Source organism: Xiphophorus hellerii, chromosome 16 (assembly GCF_003331165.1).
Source record: "Xiphophorus hellerii strain 12219 chromosome 16, Xiphophorus_hellerii-4.1, whole genome shotgun sequence".
In the NCBI taxonomy this organism is placed as follows: Eukaryota; Metazoa; Chordata; class Actinopteri; order Cyprinodontiformes; family Poeciliidae; genus Xiphophorus; species Xiphophorus hellerii.
The window spans coordinates 5,992,537-6,013,904 of record NC_045687.1 but is presented as its reverse complement, the minus strand read 5'-3'; the positions used below and the strand labels follow the sequence as shown (position 1 = coordinate 6,013,904).

Genomic DNA, 21,368 nt, shown 5'->3' with positions numbered 1-21,368 from the left:
AAAGAAACACAATTAGATTCACACGTGAATACGTTTGTTCATGCGATAAGTCATTAAAGAACATGCCGTGCCATCCTCCTCCAATTACTTCCTTTTTCTTCATGGTTTCCACCAGTAGTAACATCCTGCTGTTGATCATGTGATTTGTGCAACACAAAAAAGTGTTTCCATTGCATTTTTGTGAAATAATTTTTTAATTTTGATGCGGACAAAAAAAATCACCTCATTGAGAGAAGAAAACGTATTGAGAGAAGAGAGATTTCTTTTTAATTGGTGTGTTTCAATTAAGCAAATTTATTTTTGAAACGTCAAATTTTGCTATTATATGGTCAATGGAAACGCAGCTAGTCTGCACGTACTGCTTAAATCATGTGTGTTTCAGACAGTATTTTCTCTGAATGAAAGGAAGATGCATCTAAAATCGTAAAAAAAAAAAAGTCTCCTTCATGCTCTACTGAAGGGAGGGGCCCACAGCATCATTCACACTGTCTGTTTGACCTCGTTGCTGTGTCTGCTGCATGCTGTTTGTCTTCCTGTTATCCCCATAGCACCGTGCCCACAAGTGTGAGAGTGTATTCCTGTGCTTTGTGTTTCTGAAATGCTTTTTCTACACCTGCTATGGCTTGTTTCCGAACTCTGGAACCTTTAGATCCCCCCTCCCCCCACCACCTCGATCTCAGCCTCTTTCTTGTATTTCTGCTTTTTCAGGCTTCTTTGGCTCTCACTGACAAACCATTGTTAATGCTGACAAGCTTTTTGTCTACAGGCACTCCTAATTCAACGTCAGGACCACCTTGAATAACAAATGCCTCCACGTTGGGGCCACAGTCTGCACGCTGCTTGATTTATGCCGTTTTTCTCTTAGCAGGCGAGGTTTGAGCCTTGCTGTGTGTCAGAGTGGAAGCTGGTAACTTCATTGATATTCACTGGTGTCCTCCATGTTTTGTTTTACAGACACTACCCCAAGACAAACTTCACCTGTGTGGCTGATACTCCAGAGAACCTCCGCCTCAAACAGCAGACCAAGATGCAGAGCCAGGTAACCTGGAACTTAGCCAAGCAAAGCATTCATTACTTAACAAATGACCTATCACTCACCTTTTAGGAATTTGCAAGTTGCTGGTTGGTTTGGGTTGAGTTATGCAGGTGTTTTCACACACGTCTGTCCTAAGAAATAACGCTTTGTTGGATATTTCTCATTCCCAGTCTCAGTGTTGAGACTTAACAAACTTTGAAAATTTTCAACTCCTAAACCAAAAGCTAAACAAACCCACAACTTGCAGTGTTTTGATAAATTGTTGCCCCCCTTTCCTGAATTTTGTTTTTGTCACAGTTAAATGTTTCAGATTATCAAGCAAATTTTAAATATTGGGTAAAGATTATCAGAGTAAGTACAAAAATTTATTTAACAAAGGAAAAAAAATCATCCAAAGTAGAGCTTCATCACTGATCTTTAAAAAGCCTGACCTGCCGATTCCAAATTTTGGTGATACTGCTTCTGTTTTGTCGCAAAATATAGCGACAAAGTTGGCCAGAGTAGGGTGATTATTAACGGCGCATGTGCAAACGTGACGTGGTGAGTCAGTCCTCTATCCCAACAGAACAAGGAACAACAGTGGCTGATTTTTTTTTCTTGCTGTATATTTGAACAAATCTGCAGCTTTAAGACACTATGGAGTCTAAAACATGGACAATTTTGGGCTAATGTTATGTGTCAAGTGTTTGGAAATAATAACTTGGCAGAAAGAACTGGTTTTTATCTGGTTGTTGTAGTTTAGTCTTACCCTGAATCAAGACTCATCCACACAGTAGCAGTCAGGAAAATTTTGCTTATTTTCATGGGAATTACCTGGATGAAGTAGAGGTGATTTACCCATTACTGCTTTTACTGTGTCATAGTCGTTGTAATGTTTGACCTATCACTCTGCGTTTTTGCTATGCTGTTATGAATTTTGATTTTACTGCTGCAGGTTTCCGTCTGTATAATTTTCCATCCCAGTGCCTTATTTGCAATGAATTAGCATTGCCTAAAAGCCTTGTGGGAAAATTCTCTATCAGTTCTATTTTTATCCATTCCCACTGAATAAATAAACGTGTTTTACTCAAACATATTGGAATTATCCTATCTACTCAAATCAGCCATGATGAGGGGTTGACGCAATAAACATTGCTCTTCCTGTTCAAAGGTTGTGTTCTGCTGCAAAGGCTTTTATCCTGTCATGAGTCACATTTATTATTATTTTGATACTTGCAAAATACAAATTTTTACAGACTCAACACACCCCCACCTTGGCAACAGCACCCGGCTTTAGTAGTAGCACATCAGAGGGCCAAGGAGAATCTCTTTTTACTCTGCAGAAGTGTGTTGACATCAAGAGAGGTACCTAAAAATATAATAATTCAAAAGTCTATAAAATGATTCAGTCAGCAGCCAGAAGAGCTGCCATCTTAGTAAATTGGAAAATGAGTAAAAAGCTATTTCCTTTCTTGTAGATTCATTATGCACACTTACAGTGAGTGGAAAGAAAAATGTGGTAGAAAAAGCACAAGCAGCAAAAATAGCTATTGTTGTGAACATAATTTAGATTTAGGAATGAGTCTGAAGGTGTGTTGAGTCACTCCCGAACCAGAGACTTCAAAAGATTCTTACCTGGGTCTGGAAAAAAAGGATGAACTGGGATCTGGTTTGAAAATCAAAGCCCCCGATTGTAGGGGAAAAGTGGAGAAAAACACAACCAAATTGCTTGAAATCCAGTGTGAAATTTCCACAGTTTGGGATGATTTTCCATTTCTGCTGCTTTACTTGCACTGTTTTTCTGTGTAATCTGTGGAGTATTGTCAAGAGGAGGATGAGGGCCAACAGTTCATTAAGGCTTACTAGAATGAAGTCATAGTATTACAGGAAAATAAAGTTGTAATTTTTTGACAATTCAAACACAAGAAATGGCAAAAAAATATAAACGAGAATGTTGAGCATCTTATGAAGTTATACTTTAACCATAGGTGTTACATGTAAGGAAATATTTCCTCTTAACACATAAGCATCAAACTATCAGTAGCAGGATTATGCCGATTGAGGAAGCAGCTGAATCAATTTTGAAGAAAACCACACATATTGGGGTGTGTCAGAGTTTTTTTCCCACTAAAGCAACAGTTTTTCCTTAATTTTAAATTTGAACGACATTCTAATAAAATTGCATCTTTATTTTTGCAAATTTTATGACTATATTCTCACAATTAAACAAAAACTATTGTAGCCTTGCGCTAATATTCCACCATACAATTCACAAAATCGATCAAGTTTATTTGTACAGCACATTCAGCATCAAATGTGGTTCAAAGTAAAAGAAAAAAACACAACATAATAAAGTTATAAAGAATACACATTTTGATGAGGGTCACCACCAAAATCATACACATCAAATATGTTGGTCAATGTTTCATTGTTGGTCAAAAGGCATGATTGAAATAAAAGCCACATTTTCTGTCATTTGTAATTTCTTTTTTCAGAAAAAAAAGAAAACAATTTACTAAAATGAGATCTGCTATGAAAAAATTTTGTTTTTATTTTTATGCCATATTGCCATACACACTTGGAGTAGAGAGGAATAAAGCAAACGTAAAGACCAAAATATCTTTCTAATTTAAGCTAATTATCCAGATTTTATTGCAGGAGGTTGGTGTCTGTCTCCAGCAGTCACACCTAAAGTGCCTAAAAACCAATTAATTAAATCTGGTGCCAAACTATTTTGGCACTCAAAAACCTTTGAGACTGCCATCTGTGGTTTCACTTCTCTTATTGGTGCTGTGACGATTGACTGTCATACCTTGGTAGTCAAGGAACTTGTTTGTGATTGTGAATACTGAGGTGCTCAAACTGGCTATAAATGCCTCCTCTAGAGACAAAAAAAGCTCAACTTTAGGAAGTATTGCTATATTAATCTAGACGGAGAGAAGCAGGAGAAGATGTATAGGAAGCTGTGAAGGAGGCTTGTTTTCTCAGCGTGTAGCAGAGAAGAGAGAGTGTTGTGCTGATAGGAGGGCAGGGCTTATCAAAGCGTGGGTCTAATCCAAATGTCATTGTCAGACACTACAGATGAGACAAGGGGTGTGTGAAAGAAGGGTATTCTGTGGAGTGGGGATGTTGGTATATGGAGAGGGGGGTTAGTTAGGAAACTGTGGGACAGATGGTGTTTTTTCTATGTGGGCCATACATCTAAACATCCCCCATCATAAAGGAAGCATGTACAGTTGAAACCAGATATTTACATACACTGAATAAAAAGACACACACATTATTTTTCTCACTGTCTGATGTTAAATTGGACCAAACTTTTATTGTTTTGGCATAGTTAGAATTACCAAAATTATTTCTATTTGCAAAAATTAAAAAAAATATATATATATTTTTTTGCATTTGAAGTTTTCTTTTTTAACTTCAGTGAGAAAAAGATGTGTGTATCTTATTTATTGTATGTAAAATCTGATTTCAACTACATGAAGATTGCAAAGCTTTCTTTTTGTTTGTTTTTAAATGTTTGGTGTTCCATAAACAGATACTTAGAAATGTTTTCAGTGCCAACATTTAAAAGACGGAACTTCATTTTCTGCTGAGGTGTCAAAATACATTTGTTCTGAAAATAAAAGTGAATGTTGTTTTTGAAAAGCTTCCCCTTCGGTGCGGAGCTTCTACGAAAATATCAGAATAACAACTCTTAACACCCCTTTTTCTTTCATTCAAAAGGTTCGTTACATACAATATTTTAACTTGCCTTTGTTTCACTGGAAGAAAGTTGAAAGGACTTGAAGAAAACAGTAACTGTATTCAGCTTCTCATCCCCACCGTTCGTGGTGCTGTGTTGCTAGAGGAACCCTATTGCTATGGCAGCAGGGTAGAGGTTTGTCACACCTCATTACAAGACTTTGCGGGGGAAAAAACTGAAAGAAAAAGGGCACAGAAAGAGAGAAATGAAGAAAGCAGGCTGAATGAATCGAAGAAGCGATGAACGAAGCAAAAAAAGGAGGTGTGCAGGTTAAAGGAGGAGATAAAAGCAAAATCCCAAGAAAGAGAATGCTGCAGGAATGCAAATGGAAGGAGGAAGGATGAAATAAAAGCTTTAGATATCTAGGAGGAGATTCTGATGCTGTTAAAGCTTTAAAATATGAATGAATGAATGAATGAATGAGGAAAAGTCGTGGGTGGGGAAAGAAAGCAAAAATGCGATTGGCGCAGAGCGAGCAGGGGTGTTGACCCTAAAAGACAAAGGAGATGGATTTGGGAAATTAAACGAGAGTGAGTCAAGACCGCTTTCTTCCTAATGTGTCCCTTTTTCAGGGTTTGAATTTCTGCTCTAGTTATATTCCCGTGGTTTTTCGTGGTTCCGGACGTCACAGAAGACTGACTGAAGCATGGGTGTATCGCGCTGAATCATGTACGCGCTCAGATTATGTGTGAATCACAGCCGTGTCATCTCGTCACAAGGCGTCAAAAGATTAAAGGAGGATTGGTCAGCAGTCTATTAGGCCGTGTCAAACATTATTTAGACATCTGAGAGGGGGGTAGGTATTTGTTTCCTGGTTGCAAACTGCAGTCATCTCATGCAGGGAGGTTAGACCGAGACTGGGTGCTTCAAAAATAACACCTTGTAATGCCTTCCTGTTTCATCTTCAGCTGGAGCTCTCCGTTTTGAGGCAGTCAGAGAAAACTCCTGGGTAACAGTTTGCCTTACTGGTTGAGTTGCATTGGCTGGACATTTCCTCCTTTGCCCTCAGGGTCAGAAACGGGTGGGTGGGGTTGGAAATGCTCACTCAAACTCCGTTTGTCACTCACTACCTCTCGTTTTGACCATATATGGTTGCCAACATGTCCTGTATGGAAGGCCTACACTCCTAAGCAAACAGGAAGTTGACGTCATCACAGAAAAACTGAGCGATACACGCAGGACCCACCTTGTTCTGATTGCACACATGAAGCACACACAGCTGACTTATCTGCTTTTTATATCGAACATAAATTGCGGTTGTTTTAGCAGCACGACTTCCTGGTTTAATAGAAATGTCATGAGCACGTTTACTGTAATGTCAAACTATAATAGTAACAATGTGGGGCGTTTTTGTTTGTTTGTTTTTTTAAACACCAGTTAGTGCATACAAAACAAACAATACAGACTAACAAACAAAGGTATTGATCTACAAAATAACCATTTAGATAAGAGAATGAACAAAAACACAGGGTATACATAAAAATGGATACATGTAGAATAAAGACAAAATATAGAGCAATGTGTTAGTTTAGCAAATATGTAAGTATTTCAATTTATCTAAAATTACTCAAAACCCACTGCAAATTAGGTTTATTGCCATAATTCACATTTATTAAGGAATGTGTGTTTTAAGGAAATTACACAAGGACAGTTTAGTTAATTAAAATTAATACATGCTGCTCCAATTGCAGGAAGTGGATGACGGCACAGGGAATTCTGGGTAAATGCAATCAAAACAAATGCTGGAGAAATGATTGTTGTGTTTTACTAAAGACAAAAAAGAAATCCTACAACCGCTAAAATGTGACGTCTACTCCATTTTAATTTACATTTCATGAAGAAGGAAGTTGTGCTCATGTCTTCCTCTTCAGTTTTTCCCGCAGTGGTTCGTGGTGCAGCGCCTCCACAGGCTAGGAGGGGAACAGATTTTTCAAAGATGTTTCTCACAGTGCAATGTGAAAGCGAACCGCACCAGCTGAAATATCTCCAAGGCAACTAAGGTTTTGTTTCAGAACAAGTCCTGGACTTGAAATCTTAGGAAAATCTCTGTTGGGCTTAAAAAATGTCTGCCACCCACATAACCCAAAGATGATGGGATTTTGTGTTTTAATTTGGCGAAACATTTTGTAATATTTGTTCTGCTAAGCAATTTGAATAGTTTGCTTTGTTCCTTGTAAACACCTGCTAGTTTATACATTTTGCCAAGTGTTACACTTTGTAACATTTTAACTTGTTGCTGTTTTCTAATAGTGTGAAGCTGTAATAAATCCAGCCGGTGAACATTTTTCCTGCATCTATAAGGGTCTTTTATTAGCACAATATAACCCAGAACTGACCCATTACAAACACTGGAACCAAGTGGTTATGAGGTGGAAGCTAATCCCAACTATCTGCTTTCTGTTGGAAATTTCTTATGCTGAAAGAATCTAGGTCAAAGCATCCATAAATTATAATCTGCTCTGTATTTGTTGACTCACAAGCATCCATTTGTAGCAATTTCCCCCCCCAAACGTATGTTCCACACTTGCTGATTTTTAATCGTTTCCTCCTTTCTGACATCTTGTCGCGCAGGTTCACTACAAGGAGGACTTTGAGAAGAATAAAGGCAAAGGTTTCAGCGTGGTCGCCGACACGCCAGAGCTGCAGAGAATTAAGAAAACGCAGGACCAGATCAGCAATGTAAGTGTTGACAGCAAGGACCACTAACACAAATCGCTATCAACTTGAGAAAACAGTTTTATACTTGTTTGAAGACAATGTGCAATGAACTGGTTAATTTTGTTTCTCTTATGCAAAATAGAAGATTCAATTTGCGGTTGATAACTAGTACATACAAACTGAGCTAAAATGAGCTTGTTGGTCTATTTTATTAACCTCAGGGTAACACTTCCGTCAAATTAGGCTTGTTAGGTGTTATATTTCTGTGAGTCATCAGAAGAAATTGCAGAAGCAGACATTTATTGTTGTTTTTCAAGATTTTATTTACAGTGGACCCTCGAGAAATCAGTGAATACTTGATAGATCCTCTAAAAATCCTTAATTTTGCTTATTTTACATGTTTTAACACCAGATGCATTCACAGTAGAAGCCATTTTAGCACTACCTCAAAAGCTAATATCTATAGTGTTATTTCTGCTCAGCCAATCAACACTAAGGAAAACAAATGATGCTCCTCAATTGGGTAGTTCGCAAACGCGAACCAGTAGCATATCAAGTATTTCAGCATATTTTATATATGCTCTGCAAAAGAAAGACAGCAACAAGACACATTTTCTGCAAATAATTTAATCAAGTTTCACAGAAAAATCTGCAAATATTGAACCAGAAATGGATACGAACCTATTGCACTCTAGTACTTTCAAAACTGCTTCAAGAGATGAGAATTTAAACTTTTTCATAAGTTGTACCTTCTGTCATCTCTTTTCTTCCACTATAACTGTTGATTTACCATTTTTGTGTGAAAATAAGACTGGAAATGCGTCAAATGTTGACTTCCTTTCCCCACTCTCTCCTCAAAATCCTCCACAAAGGCCTTTATTTTCATGTGAAACAGACCCGCACACAAAACACATCATTACACACAACCGGCTCTGCACTGGCCTCACTAATGACATAATTAGTGTTGAGGGTGATGGGTAATTGCTGCTTTCATGCAATGAAAGATCCTGCTCGTCTGAGATCAAGGAAGTGTTTACGGGTGGGAACGATGCACATATATATTACATGTATATATGGATGTACACACACAAGCCACATCTGTTTAACAGAAACACTGATGGTTTTCTGAGTGAAGTGCTTTTAGTTAAAACTGATCAGACATCTGCTTTCAATCAGTCCGTCATTTGCAGCCGATCATTAAGGAAGAGCTACACTTTCCTGCTGTTTTGCGTTTTTTTTGTTTCTCTCCTTTCCTCCATAAAACACATCTTCAGTTGTTGTTAAACAGCGAAAACGGGGAACTATATATCTGAGGAGTTTTACTTATCACATTAAATCCACACAGACTCTATCAGTTCAACCTGCTCCCTCAAAATAAGCTAAAATAATCTCCCTCACACACTCTCTTAGCATATTGCTCTCAAGAACAGCGACTGTGTTGTCTCGCTCACTAGCTTCACTGTTCTTGGACAAACACTGTCATCCCATCCAGTCTGTGAGTTACTCGCTGCCACGCCGGCAGCACAGTGGGCCCTTTGAGATGGGGGCGTTTGAATCTTGACCCAGACACTGTGAGTCGGCCTGTTACCAGCCTGCTAATAAGAGGGGTGGGTTATTCAGCCCTAGTGTCATCACTCTAGTGTGTTTTTATCATGCAAAGCAGAGGTTGCCAATATTAATCAGTTATTGACTTGCAGAAGTATTAATGCATTCTAGAATGCTGCAAACAAACTTCAATGCATTTTCATTGGGATTTTGAGTGATAAATCAACAAAAAGTTGCTCATTTTCTTCTTTTTTTCTTAACCCTTAATCACAAACTACTCTTGTGTATTTTTATTCGACTGCCTTTTACACTGAAGCACTTAAATATAATCGTGTGCGTGAATTCCTGCCTAGCAACCTGGGCAAGGGCAGAGTTATTTAAAGGGGCAGTATTATGTGTCATTTTATAGCATAATCAACTATGTTAACTTCAGTTGTTAAAAGTGCCATATGTATCAAATACAATTTAAAATGAAATTTACTTCCTGATAAAGCACCCTGAAATTGGATTTTTGTTTCTTTAAAAAATCTGAAACTCTGTCTTCAGGAAGTCACCACATCGTTCCTCCATTAATTTTTTAACAACGTTTTTACCAACGTTGCACTGAGAAGTAGCTCATATGATAAGCCCTGCTGATGTGCAGTTCAACCAGGTGTTTGCTAATTGCTTCTGGCTAGTCTGAAGGAGCTGAGTGGGGATTGCAGGAGAGGGCTGCTCTGCGAGGCAGTAGCTCCGAAGCTTGGAAACTGCAGCTCTGACAATAAATTCTCCCAGAATTCACTGCAATAAATATTATTGTTTTGCTGCCATTTTAATGTAATAGTAATGGCATAATAATGCAAGTACACCGTCAGAAAGACAGATACACTTTAATTCCTAACAAAAATTGAACACTGACACTGGAAGACATTTTAACTATTCAAAATAAATGAATAACGCAACAGAAACGACAAATAAAATGCTCTGTGAACAAAATTTCCCTTAAAAAAAATATACAATTCCCTTAAAAAAGGGACTAGTTGAGACCAGACTGAAAGCTTTTGTCATCCAATCACTGGTAAAGAGAGAGATACAAGAAAAGCAATTATGCTAATGGAAATGATCCATTTTGTTTTAATTTGGCATGTGATTAATTGATTATGGTGACAGGCTTAATCAATGGGACAGGTACTGATGTTTATAGAGGAGAAGTTCTGCTTGAAGCCACACAAAAGACTTTGCAAATGTTGTTATTTCACATGGAAATAAAATTTGGTGAGAGTTGTGAGTTTAGCCAGAGATAAATAAAAAGGCAACCCTGGAAGAAAACCGTAATGGAGGCTGGAAAACCTCCAAAACGGAGCTTTAGATCAGGAGTGTCCAAACGGTTTGGGCCAAAATCATCAGGTGAAAACTACTTCCAGGCCAAGAAAATAAAAAACAGATAAGATCCAGCAAATAAAGTAGACAGATTTTTTTCATCATACACCCACACTTGACTAGAATGTTGCACATTTTCTGTGTTATAAGAAAGGGATGTAATTTTCAAATTCTTTTATGCCCAGTTCGATAAATGTATTTGGTCACTTTCTTTCAAAATGCTTGCTATAGTTAGCCAAGTTTAATAAAGTAAATTAAAGTTGATTTGGGTGCAGAAAAGTCGACTTCTCAGTAAAAGTCTCAGGATAGACGTGGATGTACTTATTATCAAAGTTTGGTTATTAACAGACAAATACTTAACATTTTCCATTGCACAAAAACCATATCTGTAATTATTTTTACCCTGATTTAAAATAAAAAGTTTAATAACCGAATTTGCATCGTTCTTATTGGGGTTGGGACACAAAAGCTCAGTCCAAGGGCCACAAATGACCCCCAGGCTGCACTTTGAACACCCCTTGTTTAATTAAATAATCCAATTGAGTCTTGAAACGTGATCAATCTACATAAAAATTATCTCAGGTGCACAAAGCTGCTTGCCACATTAAGTCTTATCTGTAAAAAAGACGTAATGAGATAAGAGATGATGAAAACTCTTCATTCTTGCATTTTACTCTCATGCTCCACTAGATGTTGGTTTTCTGAATATAGTTGCAATTAAATCCATTGAAATTTGTGAGTTTTGTAAGCCGCTACATGTCACTGCACATGTAGCGGCTTGTGCAGTGACATGTGTTCTTTGTGTATCTTTAGTTTTCTCATACTTAATCTTATTTTCTCACCCTGAATTTTTAAATTTCTACCTTTTCTTTTTTTTTTTTTTTTTTGACGTGCTTCTGCTTCATGATGTGTGTGGGTTGTCGTGCAACTCTGACCTCGCAATACTTCCGGCTGTGGAGATGTCATTTCCTCTAAGCGTCAAGCTGCTTCCCCAGCCTTGGCAGCACGTAGCGCACCCCACCTATCAGCAGAGGGAGAAACTAAAACACAGGAAGTGGGAGCCCTCTGGTGGCTGGAAAATGAACTGACAGGCTGTGCAGGGGGAAAAAACTCCATGCAAGATTGAATTTGACGGTGCATATTCCATGCCTGATGTGATCTGACTCACCGTTTGTGTATTTCAGATCAAATACCATGAGGATTTTGAGAAGATGAAGACTGGAGCAGATGCTCCATATCAGCCTAGCACCCCCAACCAAGGTATTTATTCTGCAACTCAACACATAATCAGACAAGTAGTCAGAAGTACCGCTTCAGAGTAATTTACTGCTTTCTTTTTTTTTGATGGATTCACTCACTTCTCCCGTTCAGGGGTTTTTGTTGCAACTTGTTCATCGCCCAGCTATAAATAACTGCGTTGCTGCAGTCGTTTCACAATCCGGACGGCAATCAGAGTACCACTTTAAATTGTTTAAACATTTACTCTTATTGCTCAAGTGTTCAGTTAGAAACTTTGGGACAATAAACATGAAAAATACTGACACAATCACTCATTTGTGGAACCCCCTAAGGGATCTGGCAGAAAATAAATCTTTCTTCTGTGTTAAATTTTTTGCATTTCCCACACAATAATGTACTCGTTCATTCATGCAGCAACTTGAATACTGAAAGTCTTTCTGCTGCAATATAAGATTTTTATAACGTTTTTCTGTGTACATTAATATTTGTGATATATCTGAAGTGTCAGATCTTCAAATGTGGCACAAACGTATGTGCAAAAAGCAAAACAGGGCAGTCATGTCTCAGACATAAACAGAATTTGTCTGTAAGAAGGGAAACAGTTTTGATTGTGTCTTTTTCATGTTGGTAGTCTAAATGGTTAATGAAGGTTCGTTTTCATGCACAATCCCATCTCCACCTTACACAAACAAACAAGAACACGCAGTTAATAGATTGATTTTCAACCAGTTTCTGCACCAAAGACTTAAGAATGTAAATACTCATTTCCAGAGGCTTTTTAAAGGTGAACATGTGTGCAATTTTAAATTGGCATTTGTTATCGCTATGACTGTATGCAAAACAGACCAGGGTGCATTTGCTAATTTACTGCAAGGGAACGCAAAAGAAAGAAATGCAGCAGCTTAGTGGAAAAGATCCAGCACGATGAGTCAGACGGCTGGTTTATTTTACATGCTTGATTTGCAAATTCAAACAGAGATGTATTGTTTGAGCAACAGGGAAGTTAACAGGTTGCCTTGACTTGCTGTCTTTTTTTTTTTTCACTCCATTATTCTCTAAAAGAAGCACTACATCCAAACTATAAGACATTTAGAAGGTATTTTTCTTTGAATGTGCACATTTATAGCCTCCTACCGCAGGAGATTCCTGCACAGCTCCCAGCAGGTGCTGTGCTTCAGATTTAGCTCTCAGGAATTAGCTTGCAGCTCATTAATGTGCCCTCCTTTACCTTTCTTCTTCTCCTTTTTTATCAGGATCTTACCAGCAGCCTGCAGCCTCCCAGAACTACCACCACTATGAGCCTACTCCTGAACCAGTGCGCCAGGCGGCTGCTGCTGCTCCTCCTCCCAGTTCTGGGGTGAGAGCACTAGCGCATTTCATTTAAAAATGTTTTATTTCTGCTTTGGTCTGCAACTGATTATTTTAATCAGTTAATCTATCAGTAATCCTGACGATTAATCGGTTATCCTGACAATTAATTGTATAAAAATTGGCTTTTTCTGCTGATTTTTTTTTTTTTTCATTTTACCATTTAAACCTTTTTATGCAAAAGTAGAAGTACATTAAAAAATGAAAATAAACAAATAACTAAATTTCTTTTTTTAAGGAAACTAAAATTGTATTGATAAAAATGAAATAAGCATTCTTTTAATGATTATTTGTAGCAAAGGATGCATCTGCAGCTAAAAAGTACTTTTAACATCAATATGCGAAAAGCTGAGTGCTTGACTGAGCATCAATGCTCAGTATGGGGCTGATCTGGTGATTATTCTCTGATTAATTAATTGGATAGCGAAAGGGGCTAAGTAAGAGATTTTTAGAAAATATTTATTTCAAAGTATGAACCAGTTGAAGCTAAAACTGCGACTAGATGAGTTCTTGGTAGAAAATATTTATAGATGAAGGTTTTTGTACAGATTACAGCCCTGAGTAAGTTGTCATTATCAGAAAATGTTCTTTTTTTTTAAAGTCTGCATATTGCAGTTAACAATTAATCACTTACTAAATTGGTTGAGAATTATTTCAACTAATTAACTATTGATTAATCATTTTTAGCTCTACTTCAGTTCTTTATAGATTAAGCAAAATAAATCTTTTGTGAATCTTGTTGAGATGTGAAAGGAGTCTCTGGCGCAGCCTGAACTACTGTTACAAGTTTTTTAAAAATCTGCTTTATTTTTTTATTTGAAATCTTTTATCAGTTTGTTTTCAGTTAAGAAAGTTGGTCTACATATTTTGTAGACAGTGGAAGTATTGCTTTTTTTTTTTGCTAGAGATTGGCGTGAAATATGAGATCTCCGTTTGTGTCATCCTTTACGTTAAACGATGCTGCAGAATTCTGGTTGTTATTCGTCCTTCTTGCACAATTAGCTTGTGAAGGCTGTTTTTTCCCCTTTTGCAAACAAATTTTTACCTGACAGGGTGAAAACTAGTACGTTTTCTGTTTGACACCATCTTTTCTAATAAAAAATAAAAAAAGAATGCGACTATCCAGTTTCCTGATGGAAAACTTGATTATAATTAGTTTGTTTTATACTTTTTAATCTTTTGACACATTTTAAGACAATGCTGTCATAACTCTACAACTAATAAATGTTTTTTTTTATTATTATTAATTTCTATGGAAGTGAGCATTTCATATTTGAATCTCTCCTGTAAAAGACTGCTGCAGGCATATTTGCAAATTTCGTATGAAGAACATTTTCTTCCCCGACAAACTGACTTTTATTTTATTTTTATTTTTTTTGCCTGCAGAAGCGATACAGAGCAGTGTACGACTACAATGCTGCCGATGACGACGAGGTGTCTTTTATGGACGGAGACATAATCGTAGATGTGCAGCAGATAGATGAAGGCTGGATGTACGGCCGCGTGGAGCGCACCGGCCAGCAGGGCATGCTGCCCTCCAACTACGTGGATCAATGTTGAATGACCGGGGGGAAGAAGTAAAGTAAAAGAGAGGAGAGAAAGAAAGAAAAGGAGGGAGGGAAAGAAGGAAAGGAAATGCCCAGTGCCATCTCATCTTAACACCGCTTTATCTTAATTTTACTCTGGTTCCTTAAAAAAAAAAAAAAACCTGTCCTGCGACCTTTACCCTCCTCCGCTCTGCATCCCTGCTCTGCTCTCACTGTCCGCCAGCCTGCTTCACGTCTGTCCGTCTGTGCCGAAGTCCCTGCTTCCTCTCTGTCCGCTCACATTGAGATAAACTCGTCACTTACAGAAAAACATCAGGTCACACAGCGACATCACTTACCAATCCTAACCAGCTTAAATACAGAAAGAAATGCAAAATAAAATTCCCAGCAGTCAGTCAAACTCCAAATATCCTGTAAAAACAAGTTTTCGTCTTAATTATGGAGCTCAATCTTTGCCAGACTGGAAACAGTGTTTTATCTCAGTCTGTCAGGTATAAGCTTGAATATTTTTTCCTTTTATTTTATTTTATTTTTTGACTTGTCTACATTCCTTTAACTTCAAGCTCTGTGGCACCAATCAGCCTCGCAGAACAGAGAGGTTTTACCGTAGATGGACCCTAAACGTATCAGGTTTGCTGTGAAACTGGAACATTGGTTCTAACTGAAAAGCCCCTCCTGCTGCTCACACACACAGGAGGGATCAGGGACAAGTTAGGGAACAAAACCTCTCAAATCCACCTCAACTTAGTGCGATTATACTGTGCATACGCCCTTATTCTTGTTTTTGGAGCTCCACGTATTTATCTGTTAGAAGAAGAAGAAGAAAAAAACTTCCCCTGATATTAGAATAATCACTAATAAAGAAATGGTTTTATAAAAGTGAGGGCCAAGCACAACTTTGTATTGTGATTCTCTTAATTTTATTTTTTTTTTCTCCACTGTTTGTGTAAAACATTCCAGTCATTTATTTCTATTTAATGTGAGAAAAATCCTTTGCTGTGTTAAATGTTGTTTATCTCATTGCTGTTCTTCTTTTGCTCGTCTTATTTTTTATTTTTTTTAACTTGAAACGGTCGGTGTGTTTAAATAAAGTAAAGAATTGGTTTTGGGACCCAAAACAATAAGAGTTTATCATGATATTGGATCAGGTGTTGGAGTGGTGATATTTTTGATTAAATGTTCTTTTTCAGCTCTATCTTGCGGGTCGATCCTAAACTTTTTTTTAAATCTTCTGCCTGCGAATGAAATAATTAAGGTTTTCTGTTTATGAGCTCAATTTTGAGCCTTTCACACTCAAACTTTAACAGAAAGATGTTCGCTTACATCGGGCTTCCCCTTTTCTTGCCCATGATGCACTGTGAGCGTCACAGATTCGAGCGATCAGAGTGGGGCAGGAGCGAAGGGGTCAGGGGTCAAACTTGTTCAGCTTTGTTGACATCAACGATTTCATTACGTAGCTAGATGACATTGTATAAATGTATATGCATCATAAAGTGCTGTGGGAAGTGGCTTGCCTGTAGGAGAAGATGGTTTATATATATATTTTTTTGCAAATGTGGGGCAGTAATTTGATTTTAGAAGTCGACTCATGGAAAAGTTAGTTAGTGACGAACATCTTTCGAGATCTCACAAATCTGCGACATGACGTTTCTGATGAAAAACGAGCACTGGATCAGATAAAAACATCATCTTCACCGTGTTTATAGATCATGTGATTGAACTCAAATTCTCCTCAACTGAAGAAAAAATGGAGGACATGATTTCAGGCGTAATAGTTGCTCAGTTATGTCTCCATTTCTCAGCTGATTACATCGAGTCCAGCTGGTTTTGTCCCCAGGGTGCGACTGTCTGTTTAGATGACGGGGTTGTTTGAATGTGGCTCAGGCTGGATTTGCAAAGTGTTATGATGGAAGCATTTGGGATTTTGACGGGGGACAGACGCTCTCTTCCTCCCAGCTTGTGGTGCAGGGCAAGTTGAGCTAAATGCCTCTCCTGCACCCTGACTTCACTACTGATCCGTACGCCGCTCCTCCCACTTTGTATCTTTTTCCTCCTTTCCTGCTGCAGAGCCTCTTTCCTTCAGCCTTCGTCCATCATACTGGTTATATACTGTAGACTTCTCAGAGTGAAATAATGTTTATATCCACAGTTGCAGGTTTAGCACCCTGGACAAGTTTTGTGCATTCCATATTAAACTGTTTTTTGTTTTTGGTATGATTTTGTTATTAAATGGAAAAAAGAGGATATCTCATGCATATTGTCATACACGTGTGTATTGAAAAGTCAAAATACTCGGATTAAGGACCTGATATCATCTCCTGTTGCCCTGTTACAGCACTTCAAATTGTACTTATGATTCTGCAGATTCAATAAAATGTCATTTTTTTTCTCAGACTCCTGTTTGTGCCTCATCACAGCTTTCAATCTCCTAAAAACAATCTTTTTGCAATTTGCGTGTAGGCCAACGGACTAAATTTGGTCTCATCTGATCAGAGCAACTCTTTTTATTTTGTAATGGATTTATTTCAGTTATAATTAGTTTCCCCCATAAAATATGAATCTGAAGCTTTTTGTGAGTTATGAATTTAATTTTGCAGAAAACATTCTACATGAAGGATTCGCAAACTTTACTGCCTAAAGAGACATTTTGCTCTCAGAACAGCCAAATAAAACCCACGTAGAGCTGCAAATGTTACAAATGTGACTACAGCTAACGATTATTTTAGTAATCGATTACTTGATTTATTATTCTGATTAAGCAGATAAAATCTGCATTAGCAGTTATTAATTTTTTTATCTTAGGCTCGTTTTTTTCATGCACATAACATCACTGGGATGTTTTGCCTGCTTGCACCTACAGTCAGAGGGAAAAGGCAACTTCTGTATTTTACTTATGTTTTTGTTTTTATGTAATTATAGTTTAAACAATCATTTAATTAAATACTGACAAAATTTAATGACCAATTTATCTTTTTACAGAAATGTCCAAGATGAGGCCACACCGAAAAAAAACTCATGCGTTCAAAACAAACTGAATTGAAAACCCAAATCCAAGTCAGTTCATTTTGGCTTCCCATTAGTATTAAATATAACTATAATAATGGCTTGTTGTTAAAGGTTATTGCTTATTTTGTCATTATTGTAGAAAAGTATTTCATATTTGCTGCTAAAAAAATATATCAGAAAGAATTATATTTAATGTGTTTAACACATTAAATATAAGTCGAAAACATTATTTTAATCAAAAAGTTTTTTTTCTGAATTCTCAGCAACTAGTGCTGTAAATATTCACAAATTTTTTTTATTTTATTAACGTTTTATCAAACTTTCAAGCATTTGTTCATATACATCCATCCATCCATTTTCTAACACCCTTGTCCCTAGTGGGTTCGGGAGGTGCCGGTGCCGGTTCCGGTTCCGGTGCCTCTCCAGCTAACGTTCCGGGCGAGAGGCGGGGTCACCCTGGACAGGTCGCCAGTCTGTCGCAGGGCATTTGTTCATATGTTAAATAAATATTAAAAACAAGGAGCCGGACTTTGATCCACGGAAGAAAAATCAACGCTTCTCTTTGTCTAGGAAGTGGGCGTGGTCTTTTTCCCGAGTCCCACCCGAAGTGTTCCGATCTTCTCCGATTCCTTTCTCAGGCGTTGCAACTGCGTGTTCTCGCATCTTCTCTCTCCATCCCCCAGCTCTTCCACCATGGTGGACATCCTGTTGTTGATGTTTTTCGCCGTCATGGGTCTCGTCTTCCTCTCCTACATCATCTACATGCTGTGATGAGACGATCCGCGGAACGGAGGCGGAGTTTTGTCCTTCCTGCATCCCTGCTTACCGCCATGCACAAAGGTAAGTTGCTGCTTAGCTTGTTTAAAAAAGAAGGCGTAACAAATGGCATGCATGATGTAGAAGGCCTAAATCACTTAAATACTAACATAGATATTTAAAAATAAAGTTATTCCGCAATAAATTTCTCAAAAGGCTGAAGCAGCTGCTCAGAAATGTCTCTTATATTGAACAGTTGCTTTTATTTGACTTCATGTTTTAATGTTATTGATACATAATATTGATCAGAGCTTCCTGAAAATCAAAAGAATAGGCCAATATTTACTCATATTAATTACTGATTACACCTTAAATCACTGATTTTACTAGATACTAGTAGTTTGTGTCTTTAGAGTTAATCCCAAATCCATTCATGCACATGGCAGATTTAGGTTTAAAGTACGACGCTGTATTAGGACTGTAGTAAATAGAAAAAATAAAGTAAATTTCCTCCACACACACAAAAAAAATCTCAAATATTTTCTAAAATATATCAAGTAAATTTCTGAGATTGAAAAGTCCAAAATTTTCTAGGATTTCTGAAATTCAAAACTTCTGTTTCTAAATTCGAAAAATTTTGACTTTTCAAATTCAGAAATTTTCCAGAAGTTCAATTTCTTTGACTTTTTAAAATCAGAAATTTCCAAGTTTTCTTTTTAGGAAATATCTTAGATTGATTTTGAAATCTCTGAAATTTTTCTAGAAGATTTCTGACATTAATCTCACAATTATTGAGTTTTTCTAGCTAATTTTTACATCTTTTTTCAATATCTGCAATTCAGATTAAGTTAATTTGTCAGATTAAAAGTGCCTTTAGAAAACTTTAAACAGGTATTAAACATACTTTAAGCCCACATTTATGTATTAAATGTGTTTTTTAATGTTGTGATATAATCTAATTTTAAAGGTCATCTTTTCATTACTTTAAGAAAGAAAGGCTTTCTGGAAATAAAAAGAAAAAGAGTTTTATGATTTTAAACATGAAAAAAGATAACTCAATTTAAATTCTACATTTTTGGCTTCAGGAGACAAAAAACTGGCTTATATTCATGTTTGTTATTTAAACAAAATATTTTAATTTTTCTATTGTTTTTAACTCAATTCTACGTATCCTATGACAAACCTCGATGCTTTCTTTTTTCACATCAAGCTTTATCTCTTTTGTGTTTTTCAGACTGAAGGAAATCATGCAGGTCATGATGTTTCCCCTCTCAGCTCTCAGATGGAACATGGGAAACCCAGAGGGAGACAAATGGACAACACCTTTCTGTCTAGTATTATTATTTTTTCAACATTTGTGGCCTCACCTCATCTCCTACAACAACATTATTCCCGTTAATCCATCAATATGAATTCAGGATGTTTTCTTTCCTGCTCCTTTATTAATATTAGCAACAGATCACTCATTATGCTGCGTCAAAAATTGCTTATTTATTGCTTTTGTTCCATCTGGCAGAAAAATCCTTGTTTATTGGTATTCATGATGTGTTTACAGATGCACTGATAATCAGCTAAGATATATTTCACGTGGTGTTAATTAAAGATGATTTAAATACAATAAATTGCCTCTTTATTGATTAATTTTAAGGTAAAATTGAGTTCAGCACTAGCTAATGCTAAGTAGCATTAGACAGAGCTACTTAGCTAATTTTAATTAGCATTAGCAAATGTTATACTAAAAGTTAAAACTCCAAATTTCTGACATTAACATAAGCTTTTCACATCATTTTATTTGTATTTAATATCAGTTACCTGACTTTTCTGGCTTTTGTTGAGAAATCAATTAAGTTTACCCTAAACAATCATGAGTTTCTTTTTTGATTGTTTTTTTTTTTGTAGCAGTCTTTTGTTGGACAAAAGGCAAATCCACACATAAATGATCTCAAACCATAGTGATGTCATGTTCACTGTCCTTTTTTCAGTATTTTTGATAAATGTAGTTCCACATAACAAGCTGGACTCAGTACGATTTGCCACCATTGAAACTAAATCAGTAAGTGTTATGGAAAACAAGATTTCTCTTTGTTTTAGTGTAATATCCCATTCAGTTTTAATGCTTCTAACCACAAGAGCTTTCTGACAAAGCTTTGGGAGTGTCCATTTGCTTATGGACTGTCTGTCATTTATCGTCCTGCAGGTGGTGCTATTCTACTATACAGCATTCAAAAGGGCCCGAAAGAAGACTAGTACTTCTGTTATCTTGTTCAATTTTGAAATTTTAAAATTAATTCCTTGGTTTTTTCCTTTTTATTTTTGTCTTTATTTGTTTTTTGTGTTTGCCTTGTGCCAAACTCATCGATCAGTGAAAACTGGGAACAAACATGGCGAGTGCCCCATGGCTGAGTGCTATACCATAAGTATTCACCAGGGGGCGATAATGTCCGCCGTTAATTCTAAATAATCCTTTGGCAAAAATGGTTTAGACAGGTGTGCGTAACTGAAGCTAAGACTATGCCTTCTGTTTATGTTGGTTTGGAGAAGAAAATGAACAGAAACAGAAAGTTTTTTATCTTAAATGCGACGTATATTTATTTTTTTTTACATTTTTGGTTTAATTATTGGTCTGAGGGTGTTGCTCTTTCAGCTGATGGCTTTTCATTGAATCTGTATACTCTGGTTAATGTATATTTGATAACTAGATTAGTTGATAATTATTTTAGTAATCGACTAATCATGAATAATCAGATTAATTGTTTCAGTCTTGCTAATCAGCTAAATGTTTTAATGATATAAAACCTTATAAATTCGACAAGGCAATTTAACCAGCACATTTTTCAAAAAGTTCAAACTTTATTTCTATTCCCCAACCATTCTTCTAAAGATTTCCCACATGTATGGAGACAGGAACGCTATGGTAAATAATCCAAATTCCTTTGCTGATAACATAATCTCCGTCTCTGACAATACACCTACTGTTCTAGCTAAGAGCAAAGACACAGATATCCAGTCATCAAACTTCAAGCACATTAATAGGGTCAAATGAAGGAAGCTAACTGTATGCTAGCAGGGAGAAAAAGATTTGGGAGATAAAAAAGTCTTGATCGTAGGAAACAGGAAGATCTTTGAT

General features: G+C 36.8%; 1 protein-coding gene and 1 long non-coding RNA gene across 2 annotated transcripts in view; both read left to right on the top strand.

Moving 5' to 3' along the window:
- lasp1 (LIM and SH3 protein 1) overlaps positions 1-16,873 on the top strand; it is a 35,814-nt gene extending 18,941 nt beyond the window's left edge. The window contains exons 3-7 of the mRNA XM_032587131.1: positions 955-1,039; positions 7,335-7,442; positions 11,510-11,585; positions 12,818-12,921; positions 14,319-16,873. Of these exons, the coding sequence (XP_032443022.1) occupies positions 955-1,039; positions 7,335-7,442; positions 11,510-11,585; positions 12,818-12,921; positions 14,319-14,492 (547 nt within the window). The 3' untranslated portion in view covers positions 14,493-16,873. The remainder of the gene's footprint in view (positions 1-954; positions 1,040-7,334; positions 7,443-11,509; positions 11,586-12,817; positions 12,922-14,318) is intronic.
- Positions 16,874-18,017: 1,144 nt separating this feature from the next.
- LOC116735329 (uncharacterized) lies at positions 18,018-19,863 on the top strand. Its single transcript, XR_004342367.1, has 2 exons — positions 18,018-18,325; positions 19,476-19,863. It is a non-coding gene; the product is annotated as an uncharacterized LOC116735329 (long non-coding RNA).
- The last annotated feature ends 1,505 nt before the right edge of the window (positions 19,864-21,368 follow it).